The sequence below is a fragment of the Lethenteron reissneri genome, chromosome 39, assembly GCF_015708825.2.
Source record: "Lethenteron reissneri isolate LAM-NWPU_2019-01 chromosome 39, ASM1570882v1, whole genome shotgun sequence".
Lineage (NCBI taxonomy): Eukaryota > Metazoa > Chordata > Hyperoartia > Petromyzontiformes > Petromyzontidae > Lethenteron > Lethenteron reissneri.
This window is the reverse complement of record NC_083817.1, coordinates 10,093,868-10,107,432: the sequence shown is the minus strand read 5'-3', so window position 1 is coordinate 10,107,432 and position 13,565 is coordinate 10,093,868. Positions and strand designations below refer to the sequence as shown.

Below are 13,565 nucleotides of genomic sequence, written 5' to 3'. Positions count from 1 at the left end.
AGAAAAGGCCGCGCTCGCACGCCTCCAGGCGCCTACGGCTCTCCCCCTCCCGATGAAAGATCAAGCCGCAGCGAGGAAGCAAATAAATAACAAGCAGGCGTGCCAACAAATAAATAAATAAGTTAAGTCAATTAATAAATAGCGACCTCGGATTAATGGCGACGGGATGTCCTCGAGGTCGGTGGACGGGTGACCTTTGTCGTTTTTGAAAAGAAAAAAGAGAACCTGAAGGAAACCGCCCCCCCCTCCCTCCCCACCCCACCCCCCCCCCCCAAAAAAAAACCCACACAAGTCAAAACGGAACCAAGTCGTGGGTAATCGTGTTTCACCCTCTCTCACGCAAATCGGTGCCGCCACGTTAACCGCGGCGGCGTCCGATCCGAGTCGGGAGCGGGACGCCCGCCCGCCCGGCTTCCTCCCCGCACCATCCCCACAACTCATCCCCCACCCGCCCTCCCTCTCTCTCTCTCTCTCCCGCTCAGCCGCACACCCACCCACCCCACCGCACTACGCCTTGTGAGCTTTGCTCGTCTTGAAGGAGACCTGGAGGACACGGTCACCGAGTCGGTAGCCGTTGAGGCTGGCGATGGCCATGGCGGCCTCGTCGTAGTTGGTCATGGTCACGAAGCCGAAGCCCTTGCACTTGTTGGTGGCGAAGTCGCGGATCACCTTCACGTTGGTCACCGCTCCGAAGGGGCCGAACATCTGCCACAGGATGCCCTCGTCGGCCTCGGGCGACAGGTTGTACACGAAGATGCACCAGCCTGTGCCCGTGTGGCCGGGGATTGCCACGCCGGCCAGGCTAGTCACGCTGTCGATGGTGAGCGGGGAGAACCTGCGGAGCAGAGGGGCGGAGAGGGGGGGGGGGCAGCAGATGCGGCGCTCCGTCAGGCACGGGAGCAGCGTCCTTCGCCGCGCCACGCCCGGTCTACCTGCCTCCCGGTACAACCGCGTCTATTATACCTCCTCTCGCTACGGCTTGCAGTCACGTGCCACCTACTCCGGTGTATCCACCGACAACACGGATTCGGCCAGTGCGGAACGGCTCGAGTTCCGAGGCACGTCGCCCGCTCCGAGCGCGTGACCCCCCCTCTCCACGACTCGGCGCCGCTGCCTTCCAGTCAGCTTCTGTCTCCGGCGTAACGTGGAGATCTTTTGCCGAGTAAGCCGAGCACGGCCTTGGACCTATTACCTATATATAGATCTAGGGGCCCGCTTGGTCCCTCGTGCCACTGGGGCCCACGTGCTGTGACAGCTCGGAGCAGGGCTCAACTCGCCCAGACACGGAGCCTGCGCCCGACGCCACCACCCGGTGGCGGGGGTCTCCTTGAGCACCGCTCCTAGCGCCAGCGAGGCCTCGCTGCCTGGGGCGCCACGGTGGCAAGATGTTAACTCCCTCGCCTGGTACACATGGAGTCATGAGTTTCATCTCTCTCTCATTGTGGTCGCGTAAATTTTTCTCCGGGTTCTCCGATTTTTCCGTCGACTTTGAGAATCAACGTGCGCTTAGAGTATTTGGCTGCTACTCCGTTGAGCTATCGTTTGTGATGGCCAGGTCGCTTCTGAAAAAGAGTGACATGGCTCAGTGGGCCCTTACCTGCGTAAAATAACAAATAGTTCCAGTTCAAAATTTTGTTTGGTTCAGGAGGGAATGAGGGACTCTGCTGCCTCATTGCTTTCTGTTAAGCGTCCTATAGGGTTGGGAATTTTACCCGATTTTATCTTGGAACGTGTTTGTGCAATGTTTTGATGCGTCCCGTTGAGCGGGGGTGACATGGCATTTCGAATTAAACCCTTAAACCTTTTACGTCAGATGAGAGGCAGGGGGATTTTGTGTCGGATGCCATTCTGAGCGCCTTGTTTCGCATCAACATGGCTCATTTTTACAATCGTTTCGTCAAAAAATATATAATATAAAAATTACTGTGCCACGGTGCGTGCTCGCGGGTTTAATGGCCGAATTACCGTGCTCGCGCACGCGTCGAGTATGCAAACACCAATTATTAACAGCACATCTGACTTTAATAAGATTAAGCGTGTTTAAGAAAAAATGTTAATGCCTCTCCCGCAAGGGAACGGTGAAATGTAGGCAAAGCGAGAGGCAAGAGATGAATAATAATGTTCCAATAACATCCATTATTTACCTAGGAAAGCCTCGCAGAGTATCAGGACTCCTTTACAGGGGGGAGGGGTCCCGCTACGCTGGGAACACTCGGGGCAAACGAGCGATTCGACGGACGTCCTCACGTGCGCAGCGGACTCAAACTATTTAGGTCGACGAAAACCCACAACTCGCTGCGCCGCCTTCTACCGGTCACGATACTCCCGCTCCGAGTGCCGGGCGTGCGTCTGGATGTCACGGAGTGCGCCGCTGCGAGCGTGATCGCGGCGCGTCGCCGGCGGGGGGGGGGGGGCCGCGCGAACGCGACGGTTGCGTGATTTTTCACACCGCTTCAAGTGAGGGTTTAGGTGGGACACAAGGCGAAGGGCTCGTGTTTAATTGCCAACGTGTACATCTCAACGTGTGAGCCAAGGAGCACCGGTAAAATGACTGTCGCTATGATTATACGCGCCAACGGGAGTCATTTCCGACTGACTTCATGTACGGTCTGCACGTACAATTTTTTTAATTTTACCATCAATAATTTCCGGCACTTTGCCAATCCGCTGCTGAATAAAGGCTCTCCCCCATGCGTGTCGGTCCTGCGAGTTGTTTGACCGTACGTCACCACGCTGGTCATATACAGAATATTATATGGTCCGCCCGAGTGCTGTGGTGAAATCGCTCGACCCACGTGGCGCTTAAACCCTAGCGCCGGGGTGGGGAGACTAAATACCTACTTCACGGGAAATCAACAGTTGCTTGTCCGCTGGAGCGACTGGCCCCTGTCATACGAATGTGGAATTTCCACCACTGGCGCAGGGCTGCCACACGGAGGTGAGCATCACCTGTTGCTCGCTTGTGCGGAGAGACACTGGGGTAAGCAACGATAGCGGTACAGAGGCAGTTCGACGTAGCGTCTTTAAGTGTCAGCGTGTCTCTGGATGCTGCTTGCGAGCAGTGGAGGGGTGGGGGGGACGGGGGCGGGGGCTCTGTTGATCGTACAGAGAGAAGGGGGCACTCAGCCAGCCAGGGCAAAAGGGAATCTCGACTTGTAAATGCTCATTTATTGGCTGAAACCACCTTGACCCTTTCCCATTCCGATGACGTACGTGTACGTCATCAGTTATTTTTCCCTATTCCGGAAGAAAACAAACTGTTGAAGAACTTTATCAGAAAGAAAAGTGAAAAAATTTAGACAAAGAACTTTGTCGGTAATCTTCAGGTCGGAAGATGCACCGAGGCTCCCAGAAGGCCATGCGGGGTGAGGGGCGTGTGTGGCGCAGTTTGGTGCCAGCTATCGTAGAGTGCGGTCGTGTCGCTACGATTCTCTGCGGTGAGTGCAACATCTTTAAAATTAATGCCGAGCCGCTTGCGCGTCCGGAGATTCCGTGAACGAGACCCCCCCCCCCCCCCACCCTGAAACTTGCAGAAGTATCGGAACGGGAAAGGGTTCATTGGCCGATAACTTTTCAGTATATATAGAGGACCGCAGAGCTTGGGCAATTCTTGGCACCGGCTCACTGTGCCGCTTGTCTGTGATTCCTCCTCCTGGCGCCTCTCGAGTCGTTAAGAGTTGGCATCATTATTCTTATTACTGATTATTATTTAAACAGGGGCAGTGAGTTGACTGCACGGAGGGCTGGACGAAAGGGGGTGTTTTTACTTTTTGAATCCATAACGTGTTGTTTCAGCGACTCGTAAATATAAGAAACAACACTAACCAACTGATGAATGACCTGCCCATTGTGTAATCGCGGGCAATGTATCATCGCCCCCGCAGCTGCTGAGGTTGCTAATGGGCCCAGCGGTCCTGTGCGGTGTACAATTCCACATGCAAATGAGTTCGCGTGCACCGTTCCGCGCCCACGAACCCCGCGGAGGTCACGCGCCCGTGTCTGCTGGGGACGGCGTTAACGCCGCTGTCACCCACCGTCCGTCTCAGGGGGGCAGTTGTTCTGTACTAGGGGCGACCACTGAGTGAGACCGGAGCCCACCACCAAAGCCCCCACTGATGGATGTCGCCCCCCCCACCCCCCTTCCAGGATCTCTGTCGTCTCCCACAATGAGAATTAGGGTTTGGTTTGCGGAGTGAAAACAAATTTAAAAGTGTTTTTTTCCCCCAACCGTTCAAGCGAGCATCCGTCGGGAAGCCCTATGGCTAGGTGGTGGAAATTCCACATTACCGTGACGAGGCCCAGTTACTGCTTATTAACATATTATTCACCGGTGACTTCCTGCTCAGCGGTGCTGCAGCATCATTAATGATGTTAGTGATCCTGATTATGGTGATGACGATGATGACAGTGATACCGATGACGACGATGATGGCAATGATAATGGGATTCAGTACGCTGAGGCCAGGAATTCGACTCTCCATTCGCATAACTGTGAGCTCCGTTGCTTTACAATCTAATCTGCAATTACAACGGAACTATCACGGTTTGGATGTGTAAAGTGTACGAATGCAAGGAGGGGGGCGGGTGTCAGGATTCGCACAACGAGGGGAGGGGCGAGAGGGCATGGAAAGAATGAACGATTTTGGTTCCTTTTAGCACAGAGGTAATAAAGAGAAATAAGCAGACTTGAATGTGGAATCGCCACGACGTGCCTGCTTGTCCCCGTGCGGCGGCTACCCGGGGTGCGCGCAGGAGGGCCAAAAAACCGAATGCCGTGAATATCAAAGGGGAGTCATCGATCGGTGGAAAATGTTGAAAGCCGGTTTTGTTTACGACGGCTCCGCTGACGCCCCAACCTCGCCTCTGTGTCTGCCCGCGTCTGGAGAATATCTGACCTCTTGACCCATCATCTCCCACCCTGCTCGCCCACCCCCCCCCACCAATCGCCGACAATTCCCCCCAACAGCCCCCCCTCCCCAGCCTAGAAAGCCGCCACCCTCCGCCCCACGCCCATCGCCTTCATCCCTCCCAGGTTCAACGCGACCAAACCGAGTCACACTTTACGACGGGCAGAATTAACATTGATCGCCAACGAGGGGGGAGAGGAGGAGAGGGAGAGAGCTCAGCTAAACAACAAAAAAATGCGTAAAAACGGCAATGACGGCTTGGTGAGAAACGACCCGGCTTGAAAAAAGCCTATCGCCTCCTCCCTTCAGGAATTTCACGGCCGTTTTAATGATAAATTGAGTCGTAAATAAAGCAAATGGTTTTTATTGCTTTTTCTATATTTCCTTCCCCCCACCACCCACCCGCCCGCCCACCCGCCCACTCCGTCCTTCCCCACCACTCGTGCGTTGTCGGTGGTTTTTTTTTCCTCGCGAAGCTAACTTCTCATTTCCCCACGACAAAAAATTACCGTTCCCCCCCCACCCCCCCCACCAGGCCGGCGGAGGCCAAAGGAATTTCTACCGTGGGCACAATCGCCGATGGTGGACATGGGTTCGCACCCCCCCGCCCCCCCTCCCCGAGATTCTCCTGGTGAAATCCTCTCCCTCTCTCGCGCGCGCCGCGTCGCGGCCTGGCAGCGCATCGCCGGCTCCCAGCAGCGCGGGACGGGACGACGGGGGCCGGAGGTTAAAAATTACGCCCGCATTTTGTAACCGTCGATTAAACGGCGATGTTTCTTTTTTTGGGGGTGGGGTGGGGGAAGGGGGATTTGTTTCGGAACAAAAAATTGTCATTATATTTGTGGGTGCGCGCGCGCGTCGGGGAAGCGTTGTGTCGTTTGCGGTTGGCCGAGGCACGCACGACGCTTCTGGCTTGCGCGCGCGTGCGCGAGCGAGGGGGGGGGGGGGTAATGCCATCAAAAAGCAATCCGAGCGACGGGAAGAGAAATTAAATGAAAGAGGAACGCGGGCGTGCGGATGAGGAATATGAGAGGCTTTTGCAGGAAATGCGAGCGGAAATTCCATGCCGAGACGCGGCGATCGCGTCGTTGTAATCATTCAATATGCAAACAAACAAAAAGAGCAAAATGCAAAGCTTCCTCGTTCTAAAAAGAAAAACAAACAGAAAATGAACATTAGCTGTCGGCGTTGGGAAGAAGTGGCCGTGAAGGTTGGGGGGGGGGGGTGCTTAACCTAGAAATTGAAAGCGAAGAGTGTGGGAAAAAATATAAAATGTATGACAAAGAGCAACCGCAGGTGTAGGACAGGGTCCTGGGGGGTGGGGGTTGAGGGGTCCGGGGGGAGGGGGGCAGGGGGCGGGGCCATGGGGGGGGGGGGGAAGAAATTACCTCTTTACTCCGTAAGCCATGTTTAGGAGATTGTCCAGCCTAAAGGTGTGAAGGCATGATGAGAGAGAGGGAGAGAGGGAGGAAGACGGGGAGGTTGGGGAGAGAGGGATAGTCAAGGCAGTGTCAAGGTTGGAGGAGAGCAGCAATGGACAGAGTGAGAGACGAGGAGAGGTAAAGGGAGATAGATAGAGAGAGAGAGATATGGGCAGGGAAATAGAGAAAGAGACGGGAGAGAGAGAGACACACACAACGTTAGAGGTGTCTGCTTCAATCTGCCGACCTGAGCAAAGGCATAAACAGTCAACCGGCGGATCAGCTCAGTAAGTTTAGAACTGGAAATCTGCACAGATCGGGTGAGGGAATCGGAGAGCGGTCCGTTAATTTTCCATCGTAAGGGAATTATTGCATCGGCTGCATAATTGACCTTTTTTATTATTATTGAAAACAAAGTTTTAAGCAATTAGCGTAAGCACAAGTGTAGGCCATTGCGCACCGATGCCGCTGCTCCAACTTTGCATTTATCAACTTAATATTGCAAAACATTATTATAAATGCAGTTACACAAGTCTCGGATTTTAAATGAGCTAATCAAGACGAATATCTCTCAAACTTAATCAAGAACAATTACGGTTGTTGTTGTTGTTGTGAAGTATTTTTGGTCAGAAAACTTTTCCAAATTCTCGATCATCACGAGACAATGGAATGGCGGTGTGGCCTTCACCACATCCGACCACCTTTGTCTCCCAGGTACCGATGTTTATGCAGAACTTGAGGTAACCATTTGAGGGCTGGATAAACCTCAGGGAGGCCCGGAACTGGTTGCGACTGGTTCAGATATTACGGGCCACTGATGTTGGTCGTGACCGGACGTCGAACCCAGGTCACCAGGGTTCGTAGTGCAATGCTCTAACCACCGTGCCACTGCTCCCCACAAAGACAAATTAAAAGATCCCCCGTGTAGCCTTTAGCAGACTTTTGGGGCTCGTACTGTGAGCGAGTAGCAGCTATGAAGGCCGGCAAGGCACACGCATCACTCGTGTAAGACGAAGGATGGTGATTCTGTTTTACCACCATTGCTTGGCACAGCAACAAGGAGCACCGTTGTAGATGTCAGCAGATGAGATTGCATTGGGCCGACTTCCTCTAAGAAACCTGCCTCCTGCCTCGCCCACAAGCCGTGGGGGTCGTGTGGGCGACTCGCCCCACGGTGGGGACATCTCTCCCGCCGGGCTCCGCGGGGTCACTGCCACCCCCCCTCGTGCCGGGCTCCGTGGGGTCACTGCCCCCCCCCCCCTCGTGCCGGCCGCGTGCCAACAGCCACGACCGGCCCTGGGCCACTTGGCCACCACTACTTGCGCCGAGGGATTCCGGCAGAGCTGAGCAGGCGAGCGCAGCGGATTTTATTTCAATCACGCGGGGTCGGCACGGCCGGGAGACGGGGGGGGAGCAGGTAGGGGGGCGCTCCCAGTCGAGCCCGTGGGGTGGGGGCTCCGCGCCCCGTCCCCACCCCCCAGAAAATCGAGCGCGTGCCTCGACAGCCCCGTCGCCACTCCGGGTTCATATTTGCTGGGGCTTGACCTCCTCCACACAAGGGATTTTTCAAATAAATATATATAAATATATATAAAGCTCTTTAAAAAAAACACACACACACACAAGCTCCTCGCACTGCCGCCGCCACGGCCGCTATGCATCCCGTAGGCCAACGTGCCCCCCCTTGCCCCCCCCTCCCAACTCCCCCACTGCTCAAGAGGCCTGACAAACCGTAGCGGGCCGGCCTCCGAATGTAATCTCCCTGGTGCACGGCAGGCGATTGCACGGCTCCGACCGGGCTGCCTTCCCCCCCCCCCTCTCCCATCTCGCTGTGATGGTGACTAAATTGCCTCCCTCACTTCTCCTCCGCCTTCTCCCCCCACTCGAAGTAACGTGGAATAAAAGTTTTCCCGTTCTCCGTTCCTCATTTGTCTCCCCGCGTCTCGCTTGTCTCTTGCGATCAGCACCGCAAACTTTGCACTAGTTTTCTGTGTCTGTAGTTGTTAGTTGTTTTTGTTGGTGTTGTTCTAATATGAAGGTACCGGACAGCAGTGTTGCTTTTTTATTCTTTTCACAGGCGGGGATGAGCTTTTTCTCTTTTTGGCAACACGCAAATGTACCTGGGATTGTAGCGGCATCAACACGGACTTAGACGTCGCTGACGGTATCGTCGCATGATTTCTATTTGGCTCGGGGTAATGGAAATAGCAAGAGCGTTCCATTCCAGCCTCCTGTTCCACCCCCCACCCCTCACCCTTGGTTTATCTCAACTCTGCTATCGGCACCGTGTTTTGCGATGAAGAATCCATTTGGAAATCTCTCAGCAGTCGGTGATTGTCTTTTGTTTGTCGCAGGACTCCGCAATCTGACGCAGTCCTTCTTGCGCATCGTTATGCAATCGCGAGGGAATGCGTGCCGCAGTAAAGCCACTGCGCTGCGTCAACGAAGGAGGAGGAACAACAGAACAACACGAACTCTCTCTCTCTCTCTCTGTCTCTCCTGATGCCCCACTCGCCGTGCCCAGCAGCAGACCTCGACATTGCCACCGAGCTCCTGAACCACAGTGCTGCTGCCGCCACCACCACCACCACCACCACGCACGCTCTAGGCCAGGATTACTTGGCTAGGATTAGATTACTCAAACAAGTACCTGTCAACATCAGCAGCGTGCCTTCATAGGTACTCGCTAACTGCACTTGCCCCACGGTGGTGGGGGGGGGGATAGAAACCTAAGTCGTTTTCTATATACCGTACTACAGACGCGTAAATACGCTCGCAATCAATACCCCGGCCTATAAATAGTCGCTGGCGGGCGCGATTTCGCTTTGGGCTGATCGTAATTTGTGGCAACAGGAGGGGTCAAAGTGTCGGGGGCTGCGAAGCAACGGCTCCTCCACTCGCTCTAATGACCGTCTGGAGCGATCGGTGGGGGGGGGGGGGCTCAGCAAGACATGGGGGGCGGAGGGGAGGGGCGACTCGCAAACACGGGAGTCGCACCTGCACCCCCACTCTCTTACCCCCTGCCCCCCACCATCCCCTTCCAACCACCAACCCCCCCACCCGGCCCCCCATACACATTCGAGGGCCTTATTAGCGGCAGCCGGCTGCACACGGCACCGTTTGCCGACAAAGCAAACATCGCCGACCACAACACCCCCCCACCTCTCTCTCTAATTAATGAGTCGGCGCTTAATGCAGCCACCGCAGTGTGGGAGCGCGCGGCGTGTGAGCGCGCGTGTGTGTCAGTGTGTGGGTGTGTGGTTGTGTTGTTGTGTGTGGTTGTGTGTGAGGTTGTGTGTGTGTCAGTGTCTGTGTGTTTCAGTGTGTGTGTGTGTCAGTATGTGTGGTTGTGACTGGAAGGATGCCCTGGTTGTCCCCCTCTTTAAGAAAGGGGACCGCACAGACTGTAACAACTACAGGGGCATCTCACTCCTCAGTGTGCCGGGAAAGGTCCTGGCAAGGATTATTCAACATCGCCTTGCTACGCACGCTGAGGAGAGGCTTGCGGAGCCTCAATGTGGTTTCAGGAAAGGGCGGTCCTGCACGGATGCCATATTTTCTGTCCGTCTGCTACAGCAGAGGTGTAGGGAATTCCAACAAGACCTACATCTCTGCTTTATTGACCTGGTCAAGGCCTATGATACCATCAGTAGGCCTGGGCTCTGGGTTGTTCTTCGTGCTTTCAAAGTCCCTGACCTTCTGCTCACGATCATTAAGGACCTTCATAATGGTGAGCAGGCCCGGGTGAAACGACGTGGCCAGGAGTCAGAGCCATTCCTTATACACCTTGAGGTGCGACAGGGATGTCCTCTGGCTCCCACATTATTTAACATCTATTTTGACCACGTAGTTTGTGAGGCCTTCAATAGCTGCACTGGAGGAATTTCCATCTAGTAGAGATATAATGGGAGGCTAATCGATGCCCAGGTGCGGTCAAGGTATGGCTCCCTATTGCTCAACCATGTTTTGTTTGCCGATGATCTGGTAATCACTGCTCACTCAGAGGAGGAGTTGGAGACGCTGCTGCTAAACCTGGAGCTTGCCACTAAGAGGTGGGGCCTTACCATCAGCCCTACCAAAACTAAGCACCTGCCAGGGTATTATGTACCATCGGACACTCCACCCCCACAACTCCCAATTGGTGATGGGGCAGTTGTGGAGAGAGTGGAGAGTTTCCCATATCCTGGGCAGTGTGCTTATGACCGGCTCCGGTTTAACAGCAGAGGTCTCACTCCGAATCAGTCGAGTGGCATTATCTTTTTATCGGCTGCGTAATGCTGTGTGGAAGTTACTTGGTCTTTTGAACCGCACGAAGCTTCAGGTCTTCTTTGTCATAGTCATTCCATCCCTTCTCTACGCTTGCGAAACATGGACCCCTCTAATGGAACATCTTCGCTGGTTGGAAACATTTAGGCTGGCCTGCCTACTATCCATCCTGGGTTTAACCAGGCTGGATTGTGTGAGGAGCTCACAAATCCTTGAAAGATCTGGACAAAGTCCCATCGGTGAGCTCCTCCGGCAGACAAGGCTGCGTTGGCTGGGCCATGTAGCCCGCATGCCAAGTCACCGCATGCCTAAACAGCTTTTGTTCGGCCGGATCGAGGGGGCTAAACGGGCACGGCACGGACTATAGAAGAGATTGAGTGATGTGGTACAAGAGGATGTGGAGCTGAGTGGACTTGCCGATGACTGGTACCAGCGGTGTCAAGATCGGCTTCTGTGGAGGAGGCTCGTGAAGGACGCTACTGGGCAGTTGGAGGCAGTCGCCCTCCAACAACAACAGAGGGCGGAGGAGCGATGCTCACAACAACGAGTGGAGTGCTGGGTGGCTAAAGCACAGCAAGTTGGCACAGTAGGGGGCACAGGTGGTGCATCAGCCAGTCGTCTCAGTCATCTCAGTCAGTCGACCCGTGGCACCTTGGTCTGCCCCGTGACCTCCTGCCAGCGGGCGTTCGACACTTCACGTGGCCTCAAGGTGTACATAGCCTGGCACAAGCGTCGTGGTGACGTCACCGCCACTAAGTGGCGAATGGCGGTTGTTGTTGTTGTGGTTGTGCAGCAGTTGTTAGCGCGATGCGCGATGCGCTAACAACCGCATGCCGAGTTCGATTGCCGTTCACGGACAATATCAGTGACGAATATTTGAAACTGGTGCTGGGCCTCCCCTAGGTCGACTCGGCGTCAATTTAGTCCCCGGTGCTGTGTGTAAAGCATCATTCCCTGGGCGTTCGGGCATGGTGTTGGCCACCAAACCCCTTCGACTGTGCCGTGCCGGCCTTCATCGACAGCACTTGCCCCAACAGTGGGTTCACGGGGCCGGGGTCTTTGTGTGCAGCACTGGTGCACTGGGTAGCGCAGCGGCCTCGCATAGGTGGCGAGCAATATCCGGGCCTCTTCTTGGTCGACTCCGCCTTAAATGAGCACGCCGTGCCACGTTAAACTGTCCACACTCTGGAGACACGTTCTGGTGAGGTTGCGTGCGGGCCACGACCACCAACATCTCCACACCGAGGAGCAGGACTCTTAGAGGCCCCGCCTCCTGTTCGAGGCCCCCTCCCTACGCCGTCGTAACAACGGGAACAAAATGCCTCACAATTCGCGACACGTCTGCTCTGGTTTCTCCTGGAATGCTGTCTCCCTGTCGACTGTCGCAGTTTAAATGTCTCACTCTGGTCGATAAATATCTCCAATAGTTTTGCACTACCCTATCTCACTCCTCTCAAATCTTACTTCTCTGTCCCACCACGTCCTCTACGTTCCCAATCTCTAATGGCCCCTCTCTGACTCCCTCGCCCTGTGCCCAGTCTCGCTCTCGCGTTACTTCTACATTCTTGATTCCCTTCACTGGAAACAACTCCCACTACACCGCATCAAACAATCATCTTCACGAGAGCCTGCAGCTTCCCCTCCTCCTTCCTTAAAGCAACCACCATCTCTTCTACTGAGCCCATCCTGCCACTGCTACTCCCTGTACTCGCCCCCCAGCTACGACCAGGCCTACCCCAACCCCTATCACTCCCACTACCCCAACCCCTATCACTACCCCAACCCCTATCACTACCCCAACCCCTATCACTACCCCAACCCCTATCACTGCCCCAAACCCTATCACTACCCCTACCCCTATCACTACCCCAACCCCTATCACTACCCCAACCCCTATCACTACCCCAACCCCTATCACTGCCCCAACCCCTATCACTACCCCAACCCCTATCACTGCCCCAACCCCTATCACTACCCCAACCCCTATCACTACCCCAACCCCTATCACTACCCCTACCCCTATCACTACCCCAATCCCTATCACTACCCCAACCCCTATCACTACCCCAACCCCTATCACTACCCCAACCCCTATCACTACCCCAACCCCTGTCACTACCCCAACCCCTATCACTACCCCAACCCCTATCACTACCCCAAACCCTATCACTACCCCAACCCCTATCACTACCCCAACCCCTATCAGTACCCCAACCCCTATCATTACCCCATACCCTATGTCCAACTCCTATCACTATCCAAACCCCATCACTACCCCAACCCCTATCACTACCCCAAACCCTATCACTACCCCAACCCCTATCACTACCCCAACCCCTATCAGTACCCCAACCCCTATCATTACCCCATACCCTATCTCCAACTCCTATCACTATCCAAACCCCATCACTACCCCAACCCCTATCACTACCCCAGCCCCATCACTACCCCAACCCCCATCACTACCCCAAACCCTATCACTACCCCAACCCCTATCACTACCCCAACCCCTATCACTACCCCAACCCCTATCACTACCCCAAACCCTATCACTACCCCAACCCCTATCACTACCCCAACCCCTATCAGTACCCTAACCCCTATCATTACCCCATACCCTATTTCCAACTCCTATCACTATCCAAACCCCATCACTACCCCAACCCCTATCACTACCCCAACCCCTATCACTACCCCAAACCCTATCACTACCCCAACCTCTATCACTACCCCAACCCCTATCACTACCCCAAACCCTATCACTACCCCAACCCCTATCACTACCCCAAACCCTATCACTACCCCAACCCCTATCACTACCCCAATCCCTATCACTACCCCAACCTCTCCTCAACCACTCCCACGTGTCCTCGAGTCACCATAACTACACCACCACTTTTAATAACAACCCCACTCTTTATTTCAACCACTATCATCTTATGTACAATGCTGTAATTATTGTAAAGTGCTT

The 13,565-nt window shown here is 54.7% G+C and overlaps 1 protein-coding gene across 1 annotated transcript in view; it reads right to left on the bottom strand.

The window, feature by feature from the left end:
- Positions 1–470: 470 nt before the first annotated feature.
- LOC133351945 (ELAV-like protein 2) overlaps positions 471–13,565 on the bottom strand; it is a 179,951-nt gene continuing 166,856 nt past the window's right edge. Inside the window, 2 exon segments of the mRNA XM_061567567.1 lie at positions 471–835; positions 6,296–6,334. Of these exon segments, the coding sequence (XP_061423551.1) occupies positions 508–835; positions 6,296–6,334 (367 nt within the window). The 3' untranslated portion in view covers positions 471–507.